The 26,227-nt window shown below is 41.2% G+C and overlaps 1 protein-coding gene across 1 annotated transcript; it reads left to right on the forward strand.

Annotated features, from left to right (window-relative positions):
- The first annotated feature begins 788 nt into the window (after nucleotides 1-788).
- Nucleotides 789-25,240, forward strand: TRIM47 (tripartite motif containing 47). Its single transcript, XM_083356651.1, has 7 exons — nucleotides 789-889; nucleotides 1,395-2,560; nucleotides 12,520-12,615; nucleotides 14,429-14,659; nucleotides 15,729-15,924; nucleotides 20,052-20,126; nucleotides 20,611-25,240. The coding sequence occupies exons 2-7, from the start codon at nucleotides 1,895-1,897 to the stop codon at nucleotides 21,234-21,236; spliced, it is 1,890 nt and encodes a 629-aa protein (XP_083212777.1). The 5' UTR covers nucleotides 789-889; nucleotides 1,395-1,894; the 3' UTR covers nucleotides 21,237-25,240.
- The last annotated feature ends 987 nt before the right edge of the window (nucleotides 25,241-26,227 follow it).

Raw genomic sequence — 26,227 nt, forward strand, 5'->3', positions numbered from 1 at the left:
AGTTGAAACTGAGTCAGATCTGGCTAGAGATTTGGGGGAAAAGATCCAGGAAAAATAATTCTTTCAGTCAATCTGTATGGGAATGGCAGGAGGCAGTTGCTCAGCTTGCTGTCAATTCCTCCATTCTAAGCACCTCTCCATGCAATTCAAGAAGAGGCCATTAGTAGAGAGTTAGGAAGAATTCCAGAAATCATGCTATGTATTCTTCCTCTACCTAGTAGTCTTTAAGTCATGCCTCCTGCAAGTTGCTACCTCTCAAATACCCTAATAATGAAGCCATCTGTCCATTCATTAGCATGGAAAAGGAACAGCATCATTGGAACTGAAGGATCTTCCACCAACAGCCATTTTGCTACAGAGCTCTTGATGACATATGCTAATTTCTTGGCAGTGTGGTTTTAAATGTCAACAGGTATCTCCACTATTACAAACCCATCCAATTATGCAAAATCCAATGTTACCAGCTTGTAAAAGACTTACTACTGAGGAGTGGCTCCAAATATTTATTCCTGCCCTCAGTTTAATAATAGTGGTCACAGATTGCTTAAAAACAGAAGGGAAAGAATAATGCATTTCAGCTTTGTTTTGAGAAACCAGCACTAGGTGACGCTGGCCAGATGACAGAAACTGCCTTTTCAAGCTTTCACCTGTGCATCTTCTTTCCCAGGGAATAAAATCAATTCATGGGCGCTTTGAAGAAATTAAGAACACCTAATTTGCGCAGCAATTGGATGGCTGAACATGTCAGTTGTATAAATATGGTCCAAAATAGCCAGGTTTCGTGTTTTAAAAAAACACACGTTAAAACAGAAATTTAACTGCAGGAAAACCGGGAGCGGAAGGGGAGGAATCTGTCAGCAATTCATTACTCCTAATACCCCTGCTAAGTGTTATGTTGTTGTTAGTTGCGAAGTCGTGTCTGACCCATTGCGACCCTATGGACAATGTTCCTCCAGGCTTTCCTGTCCTCTACCATCTTCTGGAGTCCATTTAAGCTCACACCTACTGCTTCAGTGACTCCATCCAGCCACCTCATTCTCTGTCCCATTCTTCTATTTCCCTCAATCTTTCCCAGCATTAGGCTCTTCTCCAGTGAGTCCTTCCTTCTCATTAGATGGCCAAAGTATTTGAGTTTGAGCTTCAGGATCTGGCCTTCTAAAGAGCAGTCAGGGTTGATCTCCTGTAGGACTGACCGGTTTGATCGCCTTGCAGTCCAAGGGACTCACAGGAGTCTTCTCCAGCACCATAGTTCAAAGGCCTCAATTCTTTGGCGCTCAGCCTTTCTTATGGTCCAGCTTTCACTGCCATACATTGCAACTGGGAAGACCATAGCCTTGACTATACGCACTTTTGTTGACAGGGTGATGTCTCTGCTTTTTAGTGTCCTGTCTAAGTGTTATATCACCCGGCTATCAGCTGCTGCAATGGACGGGACTCGAGGGGAGTAAAATGACGCGATGGCGTCCCGTTTGGAAAATTCGACGGCGGCGCGGAGGCGGGAACGGTCGGCTTCCCAAGTTCCGAAACCCCCCGGGGATTGTTTCACAATTACTCCCACATTTTTAACTATAGAGTACGAAGGGCGGGGGGAAAAGAAAAAAAAAATTGGCGCGCACCTCGAGGAGCGGCGCTTTTATTTTTCCTTCTCACCGAGGCGGGCGAATAAAAGCCGGCGCTGCTGCCTCTGGTCTCGAGTCGCCCCTTTATAGAGAAACTCCGCGCACGGAAGCGGGCCCCTCGCCAGCCTTTTGGGGGCTGGCCGCGGCTGCCCGTCGTCGCCCCGAGCTCCCGATGGGCGGAGTTGGCGCTTCCAGCCCCCCAGCCCTGCCCTGCCTCGGGGGAAAGAGGCCAAGCCAGCGTCGCGCTCTTCGTCTGCTAGCCTGACTTCAGCAGCATGGACGCGGGCTCTGGCCCCATTAGCTTCTCTCCCAACTTCCAGGAAGGTCCTTTCGCTTGCCCCATTTGCCTAGACGCTCTGAAGGACCCGGTCACCACTCCTTGCGGCCACAACTTCTGCTTGGAGTGCATCGGGGCTCACAGGCATCACCCCGGGGCCGTTCCAGGAGCCGGAGGACCGAGTGCCTCCCGCTGCCCCCTCTGCCAGGAATCTTTCCCAGCCGACCTCCCGCTCCGTAAGAACCACACCCTGGCGGAATTGTTGCAGCTCCGACAGCCCTCGCCGAGCAATCCGGGCCTGGCTATGGCACCCGAGGAAACGCCGGAGCCGTGCGCTCCGGGCAACGGCGATGGCCAGATCGAGGAGGTGCTTTGCGACTTCTGCACCGATGGCGAGAGGGCTGAAGCGGCCAAGTCGTGCTTGGTGTGCTTGGCGTCCTTCTGCACCCCGCACTTGCAGCCTCATCTGAAAAGCCCGGCTTTCCAAAGCCACCGGCTGGTTCCGCCCTTGCGGCGCATCGAGGAGAGCCTCTGTAAGTTGCACCTCAAGCCCTTGGAGAGCTTTTGCCGGACCGACCGCAGCTGCATCTGCCAGCTCTGCAGGACCCAGGAGCATCGGAGCCACGAGGTGGTGGCCGTGGAGGTGGAGCAGGAACACGTGGAGGTGGGTAGGGCTGCCGTCGAGGTACAAAGGGGCTGCTTTGTGCACTCTTGAGTCCAGAGGAGCGACGAAGGGCGCAACCTGGACGGGGCCGGTGGAACAAAGCCTAAGTCAGGGGTCTTCAAACTTGGCCCTTTTATGACTTGTGGACTTCAACTCCCAGAATTCCTCAGCCAGCTTTGCTGGCTGAGGAATTCTGGGAGTTGAAGTCCACAAGTCATAAAAGGGCCAAGTTTGAAGACCCCTGCTAAGCTTTCGCTCGCAATTTCCAGCCTCAGAATAAACACGCTGGCGGCGTGTTGAACGTGTTAGGATTTAGAGGAAAGGAGTGGGGACAGGGGGAAAAAAATACAGATTGGAAAGCAGGAGTTGGGGAAGGCGAGAATCCGCAGTGGAAGGGGACTGCAAAAAACAACCTGCCTCGAAGTCCACCTGATGCTCGTTCAGCCAAAGAGGAACGAAAGGTAGTTTGCAGATGGTCAGAAGCGCATTTCTGCTGCTTAGTTTTTAAGCGAAGAAACGTTTAACGATTAATGTTTTACCTACCAAAGTTTAGGGATTTTGAGGAAGGCTGTAGTTGTTCTAGGAGAGATGGTTGGGAGAAGTTTGTGGTTAAGTGTGTGAAAAAGAGGGATGGGGTTCCTGGCTGCTTGGGAGCTTTTCTGTTGGATAAAAAAATGGGAAAGCATTCTGCTCAGTTTTGGAACCCAAACAGGTCCTGGATGAAATTGACCCCGTCCCTTTATTTTTCATTATATAAGGCTGACCAGACAGAGAATCTTTTATCCAATAGATAATGGGATAGAGTTAGATTTAGATACTGAGACTAATATTGGGTGCAGGATCCTGCTTAATGTAGGCAGCTGATTTAATTAAGGTAAAGATTCTCTTCAACCTGATTTCCAAGTGTGCTCGGTCCAAACCCACCAGAATGGAAATCCTGGGAATAGCAATTCCCACTTGAATGCAGGGCTCCAAATTAGGGAAATCTGGTTTACAAAATTGACTGTTACCAAGGAACCACAAGTTGAACAGAGTAAAAGAGAAAGGGGAAGGGAGAAATCAAAGGACATTTTATATTTTTGGGGCTCACCAAAAATCTGCTACGACATATGGCATCCCTTTTGCTGGTCTGAGACAACTGTAAATGGGAATGAATGAGCTTCATGAGAACCATAATTCCACTCATTGCAAATTAATTCTTGGAGTGACTATCACATGATTCTTGATAGTCATTATATACATAACTTAAGAGAGAAGTAAGGTTTGGGGTAAAAGTTCTGGGGAATTACATATCTGGCATGTTGAAAGGGGTACAAGGAACATTTGGCATCATGAAGGAACTATCTCAAATTAGAGCAGATTTTTTGTTTTTATTTTAATTTGAAATGGTCAAATGAGTAATCCTTGATTTATGACCAATCACTTAATGACCATTTGAAGTTACAGCACACCCCCGAAAAGCTACCTATAATCTGGTTTTGAAATTAAAGTCATTGCAGAATCCCCACGGTTCCTTGAACAAAATTTTGGGCGGATTCTCTCTTATGTCCAACTACAGAGATACTGCATTGCCCCTTCATCCATCTTTCCCTTCTCCCCCCCATCCTATTTAGCACATTCATTAAAAAAAACTCCCAGCTCTTTAGATTAACCAAGAATGTAGCTTTATTGAAAAATCCATCTAGGTACTGCAGAAGCAAAGTCAGTTCTGGGATTTTTCCCATGAAAACCCACATAGGTAACTCCCTTTTTCCCTCCGGGCCACCCACAGTTCATAGTTCACCAATTGAGTTCAGTTTTTTTGCTCTGGGAAAAGCTGTCTGTTTCGGTCAAAACATGCTTCATCACTTGGCCTCATTAGATAACATCTTCCGGCAACAGACAGTTCACTTGCATTCCATAGCTTCCCTCTACTCTTAGGTATTCCCTTCTCTGTTTGGCAAAGCTGCGGGCAAAAGCAGCTACAGGCAACTATGGAGTCAAATCAGGTTTGACATACACCCCAATCCTGCCCCTATCCTCCAGCTCCCTGCAGGCCTTGAGCCTGCTTCCCACCACACTGAGTCCCATACCACTCCTGTCACTGATTGCTCACTTCTGTACAGTATATTGGTTAATAGTTGATATTCAGATGGCTTGTCTAAATGTTTTATAATTGCAAGATTGAGTATGGGTCAGTCAGTTTATAATTTTTCAATTTTCTGTTTTGCTTATTGCTATTTATGCTTTTCTGGGGCAGGGTTTGTAAATTATTTCAATATATTTTTAATAACTTAAAATAAATGAAAGTGGTTAAACTTTTAAGGCAAAGTGTAAACTAAAGAAGGAAGCAGGTGCTCTCATCATCCCCCCCTGCCCCCAACATGCTGCCCAAGGATAGTGAGCTGTAATGCAACAAACTGGGAGGTCATCCATGAAGGAATTCTGCTATGAAGGCATAGGAGAAGCATGATGGTAGGCACAAAATATGATGGAAGACTCTCTTGCTCACCTGTGCATGGGAAGTACAGCATGATGTTAAAGTTGTTGTAGATTACCTGTGTATGACAACGGAGCGCAGGTGACCTAAACAGTTGCTAGTAGAATGGCCAAAGCTAATTATGAAAGAGGTGGAGTGCAGCTAGGGATTTGCAAAGAAAAACAGTTTTGTGAGCTACTGGGCCCACTTGGAATTTTGAGAATGTCATGGCTATCCCTGTAAAAATGCCCAAGCAGGGTAAGGGGAGCTAATTCACAAAATAATTCCTATTAGAGTCATGAATAGTTACTATATATACTGCAAATTATTCTTGCTTACCTTAGATTTGTTCCTTGGCATATTTCCAAAAAAACCAAAACCCTAGACTCTGGGCATTGAGCTGCAGTATTTTATTTTCTAAGAAAAGAACAAGGTATGTATAGCCTAAAAAAGAGAAGGCCAATGGAAGAAATGACAGCAGTCTTCTAATGCAAAAAAGGCTGTCACAAGGAATAGGGGGTAGCTGTGTTCTCCATAGAGTCCAATGATAGGGCAGAACTAATGTCCAAACAATTTAATTTAATTTAATTTAATTTATTAATATTTCTATACCGCCCTTCTCCCGAAGGACTCAGGGCAGTGTACAGGGCAAGAATAAAACACAGAAATTTACAAAAAAAAAAGATATGCCCAATTAAAAAGACATGCCCAATTAAAAATACAATTAATACATAGTAAAAAACCCCCAATAAAAATAATAAAAAACCCCACCAATCCCCCCTCAGGCCAGGCCAGCTTGCTCGAACAAGTATGTTTTCAGATCATTTACAAATAAAGATCCAAACTCAACATAAGGGTTTTCCTAACTTGAAGAGTGATTAATCAATATAAAAGCGTGCTTCCTGAAGTCAAGGGATGGGGATCCACCATGGAGTTTTTCAGGCAAAGGTTGGACATCTGTTTGATTGGGATGGTCTGAGGGTTCTTGCTTCCAAGCTGCAGTTTAGACTCAAGAATGCCCGGGTCCATTCCAACCCTACATGGCTTTCAAAGTTTATGGTGCCTTTGAAGGGCCTGAAAGCGTTCTTGGGAATCAGTATGCTGCTGGAGACTTTTGCTTTGCAGCATGTGGGCTTCCCATTTTAAAATTAAAATGAGTTTTTTTTAAAAAAAATACCTAGCAAGCACCCAGGGGGACTTAGATACCTGTGATCACATGTTTTAAGACTGCAGTCTTTGGGGATTTTTATTAGATTATTCAGTGGCAGGAATAATTTTTGTGTAGGGCAAAAGCAACTGCACGCTAACTTATATGGAAATATTTGCAGTCACAGAGCCTTGGGTTTGGCCCTGTGCAAGGTAGTTAATGATGAATGGGAAAACCATGTTTGGGAGGGAAAAGCCTCTGAGTTCTGAACTGCAGCCAGACAAGTAAATACAAAAGTCACAATGACTGGAACAAATTGGGGGGGGGGGGAATTGGGTGTAGTCAATTTTCCTCTGAAGTGAAATTTTGCAGTATTATTTTCCATTTAAAATAGTGCTGAATTTACTAACCTGTAAGGGAATAAATAGGATTCTAAGACCGGGCTGTGAATGGATTTGTAAAGATACGCATCCATTTATATACATTGAAAAAATATGAATAAAAATTCCAAAACTGACTTGACATAGAAAAGAAATATTACACATAGGAACTAGCCATCTGATGTCAGTCACAACCATTGTAGTGTTTTTTTTTATTATGCTGCTAATTCCATTAAACTTTTCCCCAGCTGTGCAAGCAATTCTGTACAGATCAACCTGTTGAATTTCAATTTAGAGAAAAGGCATGCTTGGTGGATATTTGCATTAAACTAGGGAAATAATATCTATTTCACACAGACTAATCTTGAATCACATGTCTGTTTTATTAGAAAGTAGGGGATGTTGCAAAAGAATATCACCTTAATGCAGAAAGAATTCGATTAGGTGATAAAGGTGTGAAAATGGCTTCTAGAGAGAGGGTGGGGAAGAGCTTCAAAATCTAAAAAGTGTTAGAATATTGTCTAAAACGTTTGGAATGTATATAACTGGATTAAGCCATACAAGGGACAGGAACAATTTGGAAAAGGAAGGACTTCCCAGGAGGTAACGACTACCAAGTTAATCAGGGAAAAGAACTGTTAGGATTGTAGTACCATAAGAACTGCAGTTTTAAATATCATATTGATCACCTTAAGCCAGACCTGTCAAACACAAGGCCCGGGGGGGCAGATCCGGCCCGCGAAGTGGTTTTATGCGGCCCACGAAGCCATCCTGGAAACAGTGAGGGAACGGCCCGCACTGCCTTGGTCCTGGCCCAGAGACCCTCCTCCTGCCAGAGACCCTCAGATCTGTCCCACTCCTGCCCAGGCCCCCATAGGCACCCTTGATGCGAACGATGTAGAGCTGGCCACGCCCACCCAGTAGGCCACACCCACCCAGGCCATGCCCACACAGTAGGCCACGCCCACCCTGGCCATACCCACCCGGCCCCCTGAGGGCAACCGCAATGCTGATGTGGCCCTCAATGAAATTGAGTTTGACACCCCTGCCTTAAGCGGTAATCTATGGCTTTTGGTTATTTCCAAGAATAAATCATTAGATGCAAGTTTAGATGATAGTCTGCGTTATGCTAGTTAAGCCACCCACAATCAAGTTTGTTTAGCATCCTGTGAATACCCAGCCATGAAATGATAAAGAGATCAGTCCAGAGCGCCTTTTTGAGGTCACATCCTAGTTTTGGGGTGGATTTGGTGGAGAACAATCAGGAAAAGCATACAAAGGTGATCTTCCTCAGGAAGGAAAAAGAGAGGTTGATTACTTAGCTTTCAGCAGTCCTCGGTAGAAAGAATTGTTTGGGGATTAAGAGAAGCCAGAAATTAGTGTTTCAAACTATCAGAAAGGTCTTTCTAGTGCAAAGACTGATGTTTATTTGAATTTCTGGTGATTTGTGCCTGGCTTGCCAAACCATACACATAAAAGTAATCTATGTTGCTTGGATTTGGAAAGAAAGTGAAGAAAACAAGGAGCAGGGAAGCCACAGCTTGTGATTAATTCCATCTGATGCTAATTGGGTCCAGCCTAGTCTGATAGCTTTACTTCAGTGTGATGGCAGTAGGAGTTTATTCCTTCCCTTGTAGCTCTTTCCCACAGTGTTTCAATCCAGGTCCTTTATTTCCGTTGGCTTTTCTCCCAGATTCCAGTCCTTGGTCCGTTTGTCTTTCAGATTGCACTACTGGCGTTATTTTTTTCAGACACTCCCCGTCCCAGATGGCTCTGACTAAACTCCTGTCGGTTTTAGTTTAAATCATTCTAAAGTGTTACTCGGGAAATCCCATTTCCAAACATTCTGTGGGTGTGCTGGACTACTTTGGAAGGATTGCTAAACTTGGAAAGGTTTTTAGGGAGTAATTTCACAAGTCATTAAAACAAAGAATGCACTAAGAGGGAATCAGGGAATCAAGTGTTGGTGAATTTCTCAATTGGCCACACCTAGGTACCAGTATGGTGTAGTGGTTAAGTATTGGATTAGGAGTGGAGAGACCCAGTTCATCATCAGCCACAGAAACTGGGTGATTTGGGGTTAGTCATGCTCTCGGCCCAACCTACCTCCTAATGGAGGAGAAGGATACCTCCACTAGTGTATTTGTTGTTGTTGTTGTTAGTTGCGAAGTCGTGTCCGACCCATCACAACCTCATGGACAATGTTCCTCCAGGCCTTCCTGTCCTCTACCACCTTCTGGAGTCCATTTAAGCTCACACCTACTGCTTCAGTGACTCCATCCAGCCACCTCATTCTCTGTCGTCCCCTTCTTCTGTTGCCCTCAATCTTTCCCAGCATTAGGCTCTTCTCCAGTGAGTCATTCCTTCTCATTAGGTGGCCAAAGTATTTGAGTTTCAACTTCAGGGTCTGGCCTTCTAAAGAGCAGTCAGGGTTGATCTCTAGGACAGACCGGTTTGAACCTCTTGCAGTCCAAGGGACTCGCGGGAATCTTCTCCAGCACCATAGTTTGAAGGCCTCAATTCTTTGGCGCTCAGCCTTTCTTATGGTCCAACTTTCACTGCCATACATTGCAACTGGGAAGACCATAGCCTTGACTATACGCACTTTTGTTGGCAGGGTGATGTGTCTGCTTTTTAGTATGCTGTCTAGATTTTCCATAGGTTTCCTCCCCAGGAGCAAGTGTCTTTTAATTTCTTGGCTGTAGTCCCCATCTACAGTGATCTTGGAGCCCAGGAAAATAAAATCTGTCACTACCTCCATTTCTTCCCCATCTATTTGCCAGGAATTGAGAGGGCCGGATGCCATGATCTTATATATATTACGCTGAGCTTTTGTACAAAAGGCAGGATTGTAAAAGTGATTAATATAATTTCAAGGGGTTATATTATACACACTGACACCTTCCAGCATCCTTGGAAGGTGAAAGTATTCCTGCACAGAGACGGAAATCACTATAACCTTTATAATAGAAACAGGCAGTCATAGATATAGAGAGAAGAACATTTGTTTCATCGCTTCTAATGTATGTCATTGCCTTCTACTTTATTGGATGCCCAGATGAATTTGCTCATCCGGCAGACTAGCTCAAACGTTGGGAATTGTGCTCCAAAAATGTAAGGACATGATAGGAAGGGTATGATACCAGATTGAGAACCCAGATTGTTGGGGGCAATATGCTGACTCTGTAAACCACTTAGAGAGGGCTGTAAAGCACTGTAAAGCAATATATATATAAGTCCAAGTGCTATTGATATACTTGAAAAATCAATCATCAGCGCTTTTTTTATAATAAGCTTATAGCTGAAGAGATTGCTGAAGGCTGTAGCAAATGCCTGTGGTTATCATAGTATTGGTGAAAAAGAACCCCAGTGGGTAATGCCATGACACAAATTATACAGCTATGATATGTACTACTATGATAACTAGGATTTTCCAGGGCCCAGGGTTTTTTCTAGTTTTTTGGGAAGATTGAGAATTTTAAACTCTGTTTAAAATCTTCATTTTATACTTCATTTCCACTTCAGATAAAAGAAACTTGCAAGAAGGCAGGCAAAGGGAGAGAATTCAGGTGTGATGTGGTTAGTACTTCTGCTACTGCTTGGCTACCACTGAGACAAACATGACTAGATTATTACTCTAATGGTATCTAGAAACTGAATAGTTGATTGTCCTTGAACAAGGAGGAACAGTAATTCAGAATTTATATTTGGTTAACTCTCAGACACTGTATAATCTCTTGCTATGCTGCCTTCTCAGAAGAGATTTTTTCTTTGTTTTTGATTCTCATATTTGTCTGATAAATTGCCTACTTATATTTTCTGCATCCCTGATTCCGTTCAGATAAATTTTCCAAAAGAGGCTGGATTCTTCCAGCCTACCCTGAGCAAGCTAATAGTTCAGTGGTATTGTATATCTTTGACATGTAGACGTTCTTGGGTTCATTAACCAGCAGCTCTAATTATAGAAACATGAGTTGCAATGCATGGAAAGTCTTTGGCATGAGGTTATGAAAAGCCATTTTTAATCATGGTAGGCATTACTGGAGTAGGTGGACCATTTCTTAGTTAAAATAAAATAGTCTTTTGTATCCTAGACATCAATTCTTTTTCCTAAGCCAGCGAGCCATAAATTGCCTCCAGCTCTGAAACCAAAGCATTCTGAAGCTGATGAATGAAAAGGAACATATCTATTAATTGTTTTCTCGCGGGAATAAAATGTTATCGCTCCTGGTGGAACAGACGAAGCAAAGGTCTTCCTGTTTGGCAAAAATAGATGGCTTTTGGCTCAAAATCAGAGATGACTGCATTTGGAAAGGCTTAAATAAGTTGTCTTAGTTTAAACATAAATCTGAAATAGAATTTGGTAGTTTATGAGTGAGTATAAGATACATATAAAACATACAGAATTCTCCCTAAGAGAACTGCTACCTGTTTGGCTACCCACTACAGGTGGCAGCACCTGCTAATCCTGGCTGATGTTGAAAAGTAAAACAAGGGACAGATTTAGGATTTGGATGGGAAATCACCAGGAAATCCCAGGACTGAACAGAAAATCCAGTGGCAAGATACAGTCCTTGTTATTTCCAAGAAATGCATAATTGAATTTGATCCCCAGGAAGTTTTATCTTCATGCAAGACCAGTATCAAGCAAACATGACCTTTTCCCCTGCACTGTTTTAATGATAGCAGCAAAATATTTTCTAGGCATTGTAGTTAGCATATATCACTAAGGAGCACATTGGTCACCGATCTGGGAAACAGTTGTGTTTTCAGAATCTGTTTAAGAAAAGGGCAGCCTGGGGTGCTTTACCATTTAATCTCTTTCTTTTCCTCTCCTGGCTTTGTTTTAAGAGATCAGTGGGTTATTATGGCATCAGCAGATAAGCTTTCTTCCTACCACTCTAATTTCCTTGTTTTTTAAATAAGAAAAAGGGTGTTGATTCATTCTGACCTGGTTCTTTCTTGATAATGCAACAATTGTTCTTTTCAGGGCAGCCCACTCCGTCTGGTCTTTATCTCTGTCCAGGTCTGGTGTTTATCTCAGTCTAGCACATGGTCTCATGGAGTAGAAGAGGTCTAAATGCAGCACTTGTTCCTTTCAATTCCAATCAGAATATAACAAATACTGAGTGATAAAGAAAGAGGAAATGTAGCCTGGTTTACAGGCCTTGTAAGGGACGTGGTGGCTCAGTGGGTTAGGACGCTGAGCTTGTCGATCAGAAGATTGGCAGTTTGGCGGGTCGAATCCCGAGTGCCACGTAGCAGAGTGAGCGCCTGTTACTCATCCCAGCTTCTGCCAACTTAGCAGTTCGAAAGCACGTAAAAATGCAAGTAGAAAAATAGGGACCACTACGGTGGGAAGGTAACAGCGTTCCATGTGCCTTTGGCGTCTAGTCATGCCGGCCACATGACCATGGAGACGTCCTCGGACAAGCGCTGGCTCTTCAGCTTTGAAACAGAGATGAGCACCAGCCCCTAGAGTTGGAAGCGACTAGCACACATATGCGGGGGGGGGGACCTTTACAGGCCTTGTAGGGAGGAGAGCGATGCTTTTTGCCCAAGTAATTCATGACGATCACGATTCCAACTCTAAATCGACTCCATGTATTTTGAGTTGCTTACCAGGCAGAGGGTTTGTTTTATGTTTGTATTAAAAACAAATGAAGATTGAGAAAGAGAGCTTTAGAGCACTTGGTTGTGTATATAAGCAATAATAAGGGCTTTAGAAAGAGAAAAGGATGAGACACAATGGAAAATGCAATCCTACATCTGATCTCTGACTGCATCTTGCACCTCCAGGTAAATGGATTTATTTTAATCTTTAGAAAAACAGGACAGTTATAAAATATATGTGTGTAGTTGTGATGATTGAACTATAAATGTCAATTTCTATACAAATTGTGGAAAAATAATTGTGAAATGTAAATTTCTATAAAGTTGAGATTCTGACTCTCCTTTTTTTCCTGCCTGAAAGGCTCAGAGGCCAAAAATCCTGAACAATATTGAAAATCAGCTGGATGAACTGGGAGCCGCAATAGCGCAGATGAAGAGGATGGTGGACCTCATCAAAGTATTTCACCATATTTATTTTATCCCCAGTAAAAAGCAAAATGTTGAACCTTCCTCTGAAACCTTTCCCTTCCACAGGCTTTCTTCCCTTTATTGTCTGTTGTTAAGAGGTAACAAAAATAGGCCATCCTTCCCCTCAGGAAGGGGGCAACTATCAGGATGCTAGAGACCAAAGTCCCAACATATCTGGAAAATCTGAGGGATGTTGTCTTTAAGAAGTATCCACTTGGGGATTATATGTCTCTTCTATAATTTTCTGTATTAACTAATTTGCATATTAATAAACAACAATTGTACTGCTCCACCATTTCTTATGCAAATGTTTTCCTGAGAACTAAATTACAAATGCAACAGAATCACATGAGGTTTCTTTCCCTGAATAACAGATAGTGACAATGTTTAATGTTTGATCCCTGGAGTTGGGACCCCATATCCATAGAAAAGTAGTAGTACTGTAGGGCAAAGATAAAGTTCATGGATAACTTTCATGACAGGGAAAAAGCTTCCTTATTTTATGAAATGTAGTAAGAAATGTACTGTGCCTTAGAAATTGCAAAACGCTACAATTTTGTGAAAATTCCCTCAATTTGGGAATTGAATGTTCCTGATAATTCCAGAACATTCCATTCCCAAATTGCTACTTTTTGCAGTATTTTTAGAACAGCCATGGTTGGGTTTTTTTATTTCTTCCAGTTTCTTAGTCATAATTAAGACATGGGGAGTACTCTCTTATCCCTCTCTTCTTTTTTCAGCATTTACATTCCACTTTAATGCTAGTTTTAAGTTTTCTGCAGCAATATGATCAGCCTGTAAAGAGAACAGCACAGTAAATTGAATTAGGAAAAATGATTAAAATGAGTGATGGAAAAGAAGTGTGTGAGTCTGAAGGACAAGGAAAGAAATGAAACACACAAAGACCTTAGCTGAACTCAGTTTGCCAAGAGATACAGCCCTAAATGAATTTTTAGAAAACTTTTAAGGAGCAGCTTTTATTACAAAAATTCGGAGACAAGCAGCTTATGTTTTTCTTTTCCAGCATGTTCTCATGAAACCCCCCTGTTTTAGGGGAAAAAAACTCCTTCATCCAATAGGTATCTTTTTAAGAACCAAGTTAGTGGGTGAGATTGGAAAAGCAAAGGTGACTTCATGGGTTACATACAACCCTCCGTCACTCCATCTGCTGCTAATGGCATCTGAAGATCATTTGTCTTACATTTGGCAGCAGAATAGCTGAATTTCAACTGTTTGTCTCCCCTCTCCCTTTTTCCCTGTTCAGGAAATGTGCCCTCATTCCTACCCACATAAACTTCCCCAAATGAACCACATGTATAAAAATTGGCAATTTTGCCATACTTTTCTCTGATTAGGAAAGCTGAATAAGGATAGGAAGCTTTCTGTTCCCATTCCCGTCTTTAACTTGCTTGAAAGCTCTAAAAAAACAGTCACCAAATCTTCAGCCCTGCTTCTCCTGGATCATTGCTGTACCAGTGGAAGGCCTTTTGGAACCTTCAGCTACTGGAAGGCTGAATTACTTCCCCTGATTCTTTGTAATAACCAAACCTGAGTGCAGAGTTTGGGAGGAAGGATAAAACTTGTTGGTTGCCTACTCGCCCCATAGTTGTTAGTAAAAAAAAAAAGATTCTTTCTTTTGATGGTTTCCATATTGTATTTTCTCAGGCTATTTCTTGAATGTAGGGTTGACGTGATAATCCATTTGTTCTTGTTTCGGAAAGGAGCTTGGTTTATTTACATTTTAGGCAATGATAATATGACAAAAGATTTTTATTGGAATAAATCCCTCTTTATTTTTTAAGGCTACTGCTCAGAAGGAGAAGGAAAAGGTCAGCAGTCTCTTTGCTGAGGCCACCAAGGTCCTGGCAACATTTAAGAAGGAAGTGCTTAGTTTCATTGAGGTAGATGAAAGAGCTATGCTGGGCAGAGCGAGGGAGGAACTGCAGCATAAAGAAGAGCGACGTGCCCTGCTGATGGAACACAAGCGGAACCTGGAGAAAGTCTCCAGCATGGACACCATCACTTTCCTGCAGGTGTGCTCCAAGAATTATTGTTGTAGGTGAATCAGCTGCCAGCAGAGAGACAGAATAGGCTTCATTATCTCTTCTCCACCTGGGCAAGACTACAAACATCCAGGATCCAGTAGCTCTCCCTAGAGAAGGTCAGCAGTAACTTTGGAGCTCCTGCTCAAGCGCCAGCTCCATATCCCTATCTATCTGCACAGTACAAATGTGTTTGGTTGGTACCTAAAAAGATCATTGTGTGAAATAGCATCCAAGTGTCTCCATCAATATAGTCATAGGGCAGCAACAGCTGTGTGCATTTGTCTTATATAAAGGGCTAGTGAAAAAGGATGCTACCATGTTTTCCCAAAAATAAGACCCAATCTTATATATTTTTTTGCCTCCAAAAGAGGCATTAGGTCTTATTTCGGGGGATATATTATTTTTTTCTCAATACCTGTCAACGCCTCGCGGTGGTGGCACAAACAGCCCCGTCCAGGAGCTGTGTTGTGGCTGCTGCCCTATGTGGGCGGCGGCCACACAGCTTCTGGATGGGGCTGTCAATGCCACCATTATGAGGCACGACAGGTGTCGGGCGTCATAGTCCTGGCTACGGGGTTTCTTCGCACAGTAAGTGATGGTGGGGTGTGTGGGACAGTTCCCCCTGCCTCCCCCCACCTTGTGTCTAGCAACTGGGCAGTCAGCTCCTCAGGCTCTTAAGTAGAGCTTCTGTTTGGGGTAGGGCTTACATTAGGCCCATCCCCCAAAATCAAATTAGGTCATATTTTTGGGGAAATACAGTGTGCTTAATAATTTGCATCTACCAGGGGGTGGTTCCATACGAGTGCATGAGTGTGCCCCTGCATTGGCGTTTGCTTTATTGTCCCACCACTTGTCTGCTTTTTATTCATCCAAGATCACATGATCTGTCCCATCAAGATCTGTGCCAGTAGTTACAGCCAGTAGAGCTGTGTATACTTCTTCTTCCCTCCACTCTAACTCCTGTCACACTTTATTGAGTGTTAGTGACTTGAGAAGAGCTGCATCTGCTGCATAGACCTTGTAGTCAAACAATTGCTTGTTTGTTTTTCTTGACCAGGAATTCCAGGCATTAAAAATAGCAGCTGAGGAAAAAAACTGTGCATGTACAGACTTCCCCAGAGAGCTCAGTTTTATTAAATCCAGTCAGGCCGTGTTTGCTATGAAGGAGCTGCTGGGAAATATTTGCAAGAACCAATGGGACCAACTGTCAGGGAAGAGTGAGAATGGACCTTTTCTTCATGGGATACCAGAAGGTTTGTAATTTATTGGTTTATTGAATATTTATAATCACCTATCTTATAGTGGAAGAAGCCCTCCCTTTGTGTTCCATGCTGAGATCTAGACAGAATTCTTATCCTTCAAGAGTTGCCCTTCAACTGAAGTATCAGATCTTTATGTGGCTGTGGAATAGGAGCTCTGTGTCAGCAGTGGAGCCTGGCATCCATTCACTGAGTCTGTCCATTATGCTAAGCCAGCGGTCACCAACCTTTGTGGTTTGGCGGCCTGGCTGCGGGGGTGGGAGGGGAATTGGGTCGCGTGAGCAGTGGCCCGGTGCACATGCATGAGTAGCTTGAGTTTCATGAATGGTAGGCCAGCCTTCATGTGCTGGCCTGCTGCTCATGCACAGAGCTGTGCATGTGTGTGCCAGCCCGCCACTCACATGGCCAGTTCCAAATAGGCCAAGGCCCAGAGGTTGAAGACCCCTGTGCTAAGCCACAGTATGGTTTGTTCAATTTATTTATTTTATTTTATTATTTATTAATTTAATTTATATACCGCCCTTCTCCCAGGGGACTCAGGGCGGTGAACAGGGCAATACATAAAAACTAATTACAAAAATTAAAATTATTAAAACGTGATTAAACAATGCCCATAGAATTAATACAATTTAAAATTGAAGTTCATTTATAAAAATCCCACCCCGTCCCATCAGGCCAGGCCAGCTTGTTTAAAGAGATGGGTTTTAAGATCACGCCGGAAGGAGCGGAGATCGGGCGCCATCCGGAGCTCGACAGGAAGATGGTTCCATAAATCCGGTGCACCCACAGAGAACGCCCTCCCCCTGGGGGCCACCAGTCGGCATTCTTTGACCGGTGGCACCCTGAGGAGGCCCTCTCTGTGGGAGCGTACTGGGCGGAGGGAAGTTGACGCCGGCTGCAGGTGCTCCCCAAGGTATTCCGGACCCATGCCATGAAGGGCTTTGTAGGTCATTACCAACACCTTGAACCTCACCTGGAAGACAACTGGAAGCCAATGCAGCTCGCGGAGCAAAGGTGTGACATGGGAGTATCGGGAAACTCCCAGTACAACTCTCGCGGCTGCATTCTGTACCAGTTGGAGCCTCCGAGTGGTCTTCAAGGGTAGCCCCATGTAGAGAGCGTTGCAGTAATCAAGACGAGAGGTCACGAGCGCATGAGTGACCGTACGTAAGGCATCCCGGTCTAGATAGGGCCGCAACTGGCGCACCAGGCGAACCTGGGCGAAGGCCCCCCTAGTCACAGCTACAATATGGTCTTCTAAGGAGAGCTGTGAATCTAGGAGGACTCCCAAGTTGCGAGCCCTATCTACAGGAGGTAATGACTCACCCCCCATAGTGAGGGGTGGGATATCCTGAATATCCCGAGATGCCGGTACGCACAGCCACTCAGTCTTGTCAGGGTTGAGTCGAAGCCTGTTCCTCCCCATCCAGACCCGGACCGCCTCCAGGCACCGGGACATCACGTCGAGGGCATCACTGGGGTGGTTTGGGGTCGAAATGAAAATTTGGCTTAGTTCATTGGGTTTGCCTGTTTAATTCATGGCTTATTCAGCACACTATGATAAAGTATTAATAATACTTGACCTAAGATGTCAGTTTTGTTGTTCTCTACATGTAAGCCTTAGAAGGTCTGTAAACTGTTGTCACTGTGAGGTTTTTGTTTCTTTCCTTTCATGCAAGTTTTCAGAGTTTCATATTTATAGCTTTCATATTACTCTGATTTTTTTCCAAAAGTACTAATTCTTTTTCATGTGCAACAGAGGCATGCAAGCTTTGCTTTTTATGGTAAACCATTCTGTGGAGTTTTGATAAGTCTTTATTTTAGAACTTAGATGGAGGAGGATAGTCAAATCCATTGGGAGCAATTTATCTTTCTAAGTCCCTTGTGGCACTATAGAAGGGGCACAAAAACAGTTTTGAGTTAGCATTTGTGATTAGCAGATCAAAATTGCTGACTTTTCAAAGTGAAAAGAAGCAAGAACAGGCACCATTTAAAAGTGTTGTGAAGAGGTGCAACTGACAAAATTGCAAGATAGGAAGAATCTAAGTGGCCTTAGTTATTTAGGCTTTTAATAGCACTCATCTGTTTCAAAAATGACGCAAATATATAAACAGGCAACAAACAGACATCACTAGGTGTGGTTACTGGTGGTTTGGGAACCATATCCAAAGCTGGTGTCCTTGAATAACAGAATAGAGAAAGCTTTTTTATTTGTTAGGGTTTTTTTTTATTTTGAGACTCTTATCCTGACAGATTCAAAGCTCATGTTGCTTGTTCAGTTGAAGATAAAGATTGCTGGCTCATTTCTAAGTTTGAAATCTCAGTTGTTTGTGTTTTCTTTCTACAGCTCTTTAAAACATTATTAAATTAGAGCTGTTCCACATCTTTCAGCCACTGGCAGGGAAGTTTGGATTTTAATTGTAATTAATGAATGCTTATCTTCTGTAGGGAATTAAATAGAAATACCTAAAAGAACTGCCAGAGCTTTTTACGGTATATATTGTCACCTCGCCATCTTGACAGCATTATTACATTTCCCCCTTCCTTTAGGTAGAACTGCAGATAGTCCTCAAGTTACAACCACAGTTGACCATAAAATTTATGCTGATAAGTAAAACATTTGTTAAGTGAGGTTTGCCCATTTTTATGACATTTTTTTGCCACAGTTGTTAAGTGAATCACTGCAGGGTTTAAGTTAGTAACACGGTTGTTAAGTAAATCTGTCTTCCTGATTGACTTTGCTTGTCAGAAGGTCTCAAGAGGGGATCATGTGACCCCAGAACACTGCAACTGTCATAAATATGAACCAGTTGCCAAGAATCTGAATTTTGATCACATGACCATGTAATCACCCACATTCCATGAAGAAGGAAAATAAAATGTTTGCATTCCTCTCCCCACCCCACCCATATCTTTACATCATGTTTTGTACATTTGTTTGATCACATGCAAAACAAAAATGGAAATGGATTTTATGAAAAATCATTTTTCTCTTTGAGAGATCTGCTTGGGCCAATAAGCAAAAAGCAGGGTGAGGCAGTTTGTTTTCTGCAAATGGTAAAAACAGTTTCCATGCAAACTCCACAGAGCCTGTGTCAGCCCTTGGATGTAGGCCAAGTCAGGAAATAGCAGCACAAGAAATAAGTAGCTCTCCACTCTATTGGTAAACTGTAGGCTATATTAATAGACACTTGAAAACCTGACATTTCTCATCCCCTCTCCCTTATACCAAAGAGAGTCAAAGTGGGACCGTGTTGCATTTTTCTCTTGTCTTTCCCAGGGTAAGGTCATGCTTACCTAATACTTGCCACATATCTTATTCAAGACCTCCCCATACTCCTCTATACTTGTTAGTTCTCAAAAAACAAACCAGGTTCGCAATTCTTTTAGCTGCTAGAGATCACATGGAACATGGAATATGGAGATTTTCCTATAAATACTCTAGAGTTTTTTTGATTCTGCCAAAGTCTTGGCAGTGACCCACAGAGTCCTTTGAAAATTGGCTCCACGCTTATTCCCAGTCCAAAAAAGTTGTGGATTTTATATAGAAAGGGACAAGTGCTTATAGAATCAAGGAAAACTTGCCAGCTTAACTTGAGTTTCCTGCTGGTGTCCCTGACTGTAGTATGTGAGTTATACAGAGTTCACAATACAGTGTTAGAATTGGGATCTCATGTTAACTTATATGACTGTTCTCCTCTGATGCTTTATCAGCTTAAAAATGTTTCAGGATCCAATCTGGGTCAGTCACCGGGACCAGAGGTTTAGTCTTCCGAGCTTTCGGATTCATGCTGGAGCCCATCTTCAGGGAACTTCTATCTCACCAGAAAGTGAATTTCACTGACCCAGATTACATCTTGCAACGTTATCCTGGGACACGTATATTTGCCTTCATTTATGTGTTTTATGTAGCAGGAGATTTTTAAGCCTATATATGTTCTGTGAAGATCACAAAATGTAAGGCATAAGGTATGCCATCTGGCTGAATATCAATTTGCCTTCCTCTAAAACCAGGAAGTAGTTACTGCTTTGGGACAAAAGGCTTCTTTATGGTGATGATATTTTCAATTCTGTCTGCAATGTTGACAGTATATATTGATGACAAATTCTTCTTTTCACAGTGACAATTGAACCACAGGTTTCAGAAAGGAGGATCAATCCTGCCAGTTTGGAATCACGAGATTATTTTCTCAAATGTAAGGACATTCTATTTTCTGAATTGTTCTTGGTTTCGTGCATTTTTTGTTGGCTGATAGATTGAAACATCATACAAAACTCTAAGCAGAGGTGTCTGCAGAGATATATCTTTATTTAACTTTTTGGCATTATAGCTTTTATATAATGTTTAAAGGTACCGGTATGTTTTTAATTGTTACCTAGTTTTGTTTTATTTGCTGATTTTTAGTGTAAACCGCTTTGAGATGTCTAAATGGGAAGTAGTATATGAATATTTTAAATACAGTAACTAGCATTTTAAAATAAATGCTCCTGCCACTCTGAAAATGCAACATCCTCTTCAAATATTAAATATGGATTCCTAAACATCCCTTTGGTAATTCAAGATTAATCAAGCCATGGCTTAGTATGAGAACACTGCTTTTTTTGGGGGAGGGCGTATGCTTATGCCATGTGTCTTGCTTGTTTATCATTTTCAAGCTTTATATATTTGCTTTTGTACAGCTGCATTCATCATTGACTTGGACAGTGATACTGCTGACAAGTTCATCCAACTCTTTGGGACAAAGGGGGCTAAGCGTGTGCTGAATCCCATTGCTTATCCTGAGACTTCAACCAGGTTCATCAACTGTGAGCAAGTCCTGGGCGAGAATCTGATAAACCGTGGCAACTATTACTGGGAAGTGGAGATCATAGATGGTTGGGTGAGCATTGGAGTAATCACTGAAGACTTCAATCCCCAGGAGTCGTATGACCAGGGCCGCCTAGGCAGGAATGAGAAGTCATGCTGTCTGCAGTGGAACGGCCAGAATTATGTTGCGTGGTTTGGCGGATTTGACTGTGTTATACAGCAGCCATTTTTTCATACTATTGGGGTGTACTTGGAGTATTCAGAGAAAGTGCTGACGTTCTATGGAGTCAAAGATTCTAAGATGACTTGTCTCCAGCAGTTCAAAGTGGCTCGTTTCAAAAAGGGACATTTTGACCCTTTCCAGAATAAGATCAACCACCAGTTTCCAGCACTGTTCACGCACAACCTCAAGCCAGCCTTTTTTCTCGAAAGCGTAGATGCTCACATGCAGCTCGGGCCTTTGAAGAAAGACTGTGTTTCAGTACTTAAGCGGCGATAATTTGGTCTATGCATGACCAAGAATAAAGAATTTGACAAGTAGAAATTTTGTGACATGTCTGCTGGAGCACTGTGTCATCTTTCTGAGTTAGTGTTGACGAATTAATCATACTTGTTACTGCACTTTTTTACTTATTTGATAAGTATCAAAGCTTAAAAAAGCACTTTCCAGCAAAACATTTTTTTTCTCTTGGACATAATTAGGGATCATTTACAAAGGGCTTGATCTAAAGCAAAAGGCATCTCCATTTCATCTATATGAACCAGTGGTATCTCCAGAGACTGCTGTGTCACAAGAAATACATGGATAAATAATCAACAAAATCATGGAAACCCATCTTCACAATGTGTCTCTAGGTGAATACTGCTCTTCCACTGCATTTGGAAAAAAAAACTGGAGAAAACAGTGGTCAACTGTTACATCATAGCAAATGAGATATATAAACAAATATATCTTTGTTTTGGATTATAATAGCAAGAAAAATATTACGGGGCTGTGGGGAGCTTTAGTTGACTCTTAGCTTAAATCTAAATTCTAGTCTAAATATTAGAAATATAACTTTGAAATTAAATGGAGCATCTGTGGCTGTGTGTCAGCCCCAGTAGTTAGACCAGTTCAAGAAATGAACTCCAAAGGAAGGATAAATTTTTTACTGAGATCGGCTACAATAATTGAGGCAAGTTTGATTGTAATATACCATCACCTCTTTGTAGTTCAGTGAATTAGGGTGCCATTTGCCTGAGCAGCTTCCAAATGTTATTTCCTTGTTTTGGATGTTCCTGTCACTTTTGTTTAGATAATACTGTGTATATTGTGCTTTAATGCTATATATGCCTGTTTATTAATATTGGGTTAAAAAGTGTACAAAGTAAAAACCGAGTTGCAAATCTGAACATGAGGTACTAAAGAGATGAGTACCTGCACAAGAGAGCAGAACGTTTAAACACTGGGTTGCAAGTTTTCTTTACAAGCATCTTACAAGCACAGAAATATTATAAAAATGGAGATTCAGTGGCTCTCTAGAGTCACTGGCTCGTTGAATCTGATGGGAACTGAGACTTATCAGCCTCTGAAGGACTGTGGGTTCCTACTTCTATGATATATTCTGCTTTTCTTAGCTGTATTTTGAATACAGATCCATGGAAGTACAATGGAAGATAGACCCTTGGTTAAGATGGAGAATGGGGATTGAACTTTCATGTATAACAAGGATACAAGTGTATAAAATCCATTCTTTCCAAATATACTAAGAGGACACTGTAAACATTTATAAATTTATAATTTAGTCATGCTGATAGAATACAGGTGTGGTGAGGAAATTCTAGCTGCTATTGTTAAAAAAATATTTCAAGTTAACCTATGGGGAGACCCAAGTTTTTCCTTAGGCTTAGGCTTTTTAAAAATAGTTTTATGGCTTTTTAAAGATTGTTTTGTTTAGAATGAGATTGACAGTTGAGTCTGAATAAACCATCCATTGGATTCCTTTCTTTCTAGAAGATTATAGGCTGTGAGTATAATGTAAATTATGACTGAACAGGGAGAAAAATTAGAGACAGATTTTATTTTGCAGTCACAGCATAATTTTGTTCTTCAAAGCATTAATCCAATGCTAGTCCACTTCAATAATTTCATGATCTCAGGATTACATTGTTACAACAGGGTTTCGCAGTATTAATCAGAACATTATTTGTCTCCCAAATGTGTTTTGTTTACAAAATACATTCCATTATATTCTGTATCTAAGGTGGAAGTATAGTAGATTTGATTAATTATGAAATTAATTTAATAAGAGCATTTTCTTTGCTGCTGGTCCTTACTGAAATATTCTTGCCTTTCATTAAAAAAAATGTGAGGCCTTATAGTTTGTGTGTCCTACTGAAAGCCCTGGAACAGTCCTGAAATACACATGTTCTTTTTTTTTCAAAGAAAGTTTTCATCTTTCTGTAAAGGAAAAATGATACATATATGATGTACGTATTGAATTACACGCTGGAATTTAGTATCTTAAATTTATACCCAATTAATTAGTGTTAGGAAGGTTACAGGGATTAATAAAATACATCACTGGTGTTGGAATTTGTAAGATGTAATTTACTCTACTTTGAAATTAGGGCTTCTAAAGTATTTAAAGATGGTTAGTTAATAAAATAGATGGAACCATCACTGCAGGATTGAGAAAGGGGTACTCAGGATGGTTGAGAAGATCTCATTGTCCCTAACAGGATAGAAGGCACAGTTCTGTGAGGAGAGGATCTACATGCAGATGATCCCAGCTAGGGAAGGTAGACACGTTCCTTCATTTTTATAATGCAGCTATTGTAAGGGGGGGAGGGACTATAGTTTGTGATTTACTGAACAACTGGTTGAAGGCAGCAATGCACACTTAATTTTTTGGGAGAAGTAGTTTGTTCAATTGGATTCAAACACTACCAAAATGTAGAATTGTGTCATGTGTATGACTGGGACAGGATTTTCTTTTTTCAAAAACATTCAGGATGAGAATTGAATTTTTTTAATGCATTAAGGTGATTTAAAGTGTAGGGGTTTTTTTGAGTCATCTGTTTCAGCTTCTCAGGAAACTACATCATATTTTATCAGTCATGCTGCCAAGTTTGATAATATAGAGGGAGCTTCAAATGTTATGAAAAGGAAATATGGAAGCTAGACACCAGGGAGAGGCTGCAGACTGGAAATTCCTTTATATTCCTGTTTAAAGATTAACAATACAAAACTTTAAGGCATGGAAGCATTTATGATCACATGATAATTATTCTTACACCATCAAATACAGCAGGTATTCTAAGTTTTCAGAACGATCCAGCATAAATCTTGTTAGAATCTGGTTAAAAATTATTTCTAGCTCTCATTTATTACATTCTGGTCTTGCCTAATTATTCTTCCACATCTAATAAGGTTTCATTTGTACACAAGGTTCTCAGAGCATTTAGTTTGGAAGAAAGCTTTGGAAAAAATGTGTTTTATCCACCGCTGGGCCAGCCAGGAAATTTTGTTATAAAAATCTATGGCATAAACCACAATAAACTGGAATTAAAAATAGTTCACAAAACCACAAAAAGATCTTTTTATTTATTTTGTTTTGGCAGTATATGTGCCTGTTCTGTGTGGCAAAGACTAAAAGTCAAGCTTGTCTAACAGTTCCATGTGCTTTCTGCTACCTTTATGTGGCCTTCAGATTTAATCCATTTTATTGGAAAAAAACACATACTGTAATGTTGAAGGAGGATGAAATGAAACACTGAGCGAGTTAATTCTGGTGTTTGAGAAAACAAAATCTGGTTAATGATATCTGATGGTTCAAAATCACACAGATAGCTAAAAGGGCAGACTCAAAATCATAAGTTGTTCTCTTTCCATTCACACTAATAATTAATGGTTAACTTAATGCCCTCCCCAAAGCATTGTAGCAGCAAATGGGAGAGGAGGACATTATTTGATTATTCTTGTTGGCATCATGACAAGAGTAAAGCCGAATGGATTCTCTGTATATGCTCTTGAGCTTCTCGTATAAGCACGTATGTTTTATACACAATGAGAACAGCAGAGAAGTTATGTTCCCATTATATAATGCATTTTTTTAAGAATTGGAGAGATCCATAGGAGTGGAGTAATGGCAAATGACAAAACGTATAATTTGCAGATGCCATGAGTTACCTTCAGATATTAGAAGCTGATTTAGGTTAACACTTGCATAATATAACCAGGTACATTGGTCATCATCACTTTCACTGATAATCACTATTGGTTCTTGAATTTGCTTGTTTTTTCCTTCACTATTCAATCATTTTCCCACTTTTCAGCTGAAAACCTATTTTTTAATGTATCTAGGAAAATTAAGTTGCATTATTGTATAACCATTTAGTAAAGAGTGATAATTTGGAAATGGTTTGGAAAGTGCAAAAAGTGCAAACTTATTTTAATATATTAAAATATATTTTAATAATATATTTAATATTGAGGTTTTATTGTATTTTATAAACAATAAAATGTACATAAAATAGATTTTATGTATGTAAATCTTCCCTTGAATTACTGAATGAAATTCAAAATAGACTAGAAGGCTTATACAATAATTGTTAAGCCTTTAAGGTACCACAAATTAGTTTTCACTGTGAGCTGCCCCACTAAGAATAATAGGAACTTCCTGACAATGGGAAAATTATCTGCCTCCACATTCTTTCTGTTAAGTGTCAGAAAGATAACAGACTTTTTGCCTCTTGCCTGCTCGTTATAGACAAGTCAGAAGAAAGTCAACCTGGTTGTATAAAAAGAAGGATGTGGCATCAATGCCAAATTATTGTTCATATGGATGGAGGGCCCCTTTAAGGAAGAGCACAAATATGTATAAGAGTTAAAGTGAAAATCATTATTCATGTGACTAAGCAAATATGTATGAGTGACAAACTACACAGTATTATATAAACCACAGAATAGGTTCTGAAATGAAATAGAACAAGCAAAGCTGAAATAAATACACATTTTTACTTGAGCCCTGAGAGCATCTGGCAATTAAAAAAAATACAAAACAAAAATTAAAAGGTATACATTAAAATTAAAAAAGCATTAATTAGAAGAGTTTGGTTAGAGATGCATTTGGGCAGGGGTAGCCAATTAATTTTCCCAAGAGATATTGTAAGAAACAGACTGTTGTGGATGGCTGAATTAATATGGCTCTGAAGATGTGTGGGTATGCATGCACACACGTTAAAAAGTCACCTTCAAAATGGTGGCACTTATATTTGATCTCTAATTTTTGACTGACCTCATGCAGGCTGGAAAGGAGCAGCCAAAGGGGAGGATGTGGTCCAGGGGCCTTAAAATGATCTGAGCTGCTTTTATAATGGAAGAAAAAAGGCATTTTACTGCCTAGGAGCAACACAAGAATAAACCCTCTTCTATATGTCGGATACTGTTGAATGAGACTCAGACAAAAGGACATCAGAAAATTTCTCTTGCAGCTCTTACTGGCTAGA

This window comes from Vipera ursinii (genome assembly GCF_947247035.1).
Source record: "Vipera ursinii genome assembly, chromosome: 2".
Classification (NCBI taxonomy): Eukaryota; Metazoa; Chordata; class Lepidosauria; order Squamata; family Viperidae; genus Vipera; species Vipera ursinii.

Bases quoted from the DNA above. Each gene is read 5' to 3' on its own strand.
- TRIM47 (XM_083356651.1), top strand. From the start codon at position 1,895: ATGGACGCGGGCTCTGGCCCCATTAGCTTCTCTCCCAACTTCCAGGAA. The intron at 14,660-15,728 runs GTGTGCTCCAAG...TTTCTTGACCAG, and splicing joins ACACCATCACTTTCCTGCAG to GAATTCCAGGCATTAAAAAT. The intron at 15,925-20,051 runs GTTTGTAATTTA...TTCTTTTCACAG, and splicing joins TCTTCATGGGATACCAGAAG to TGACAATTGAACCACAGGTT.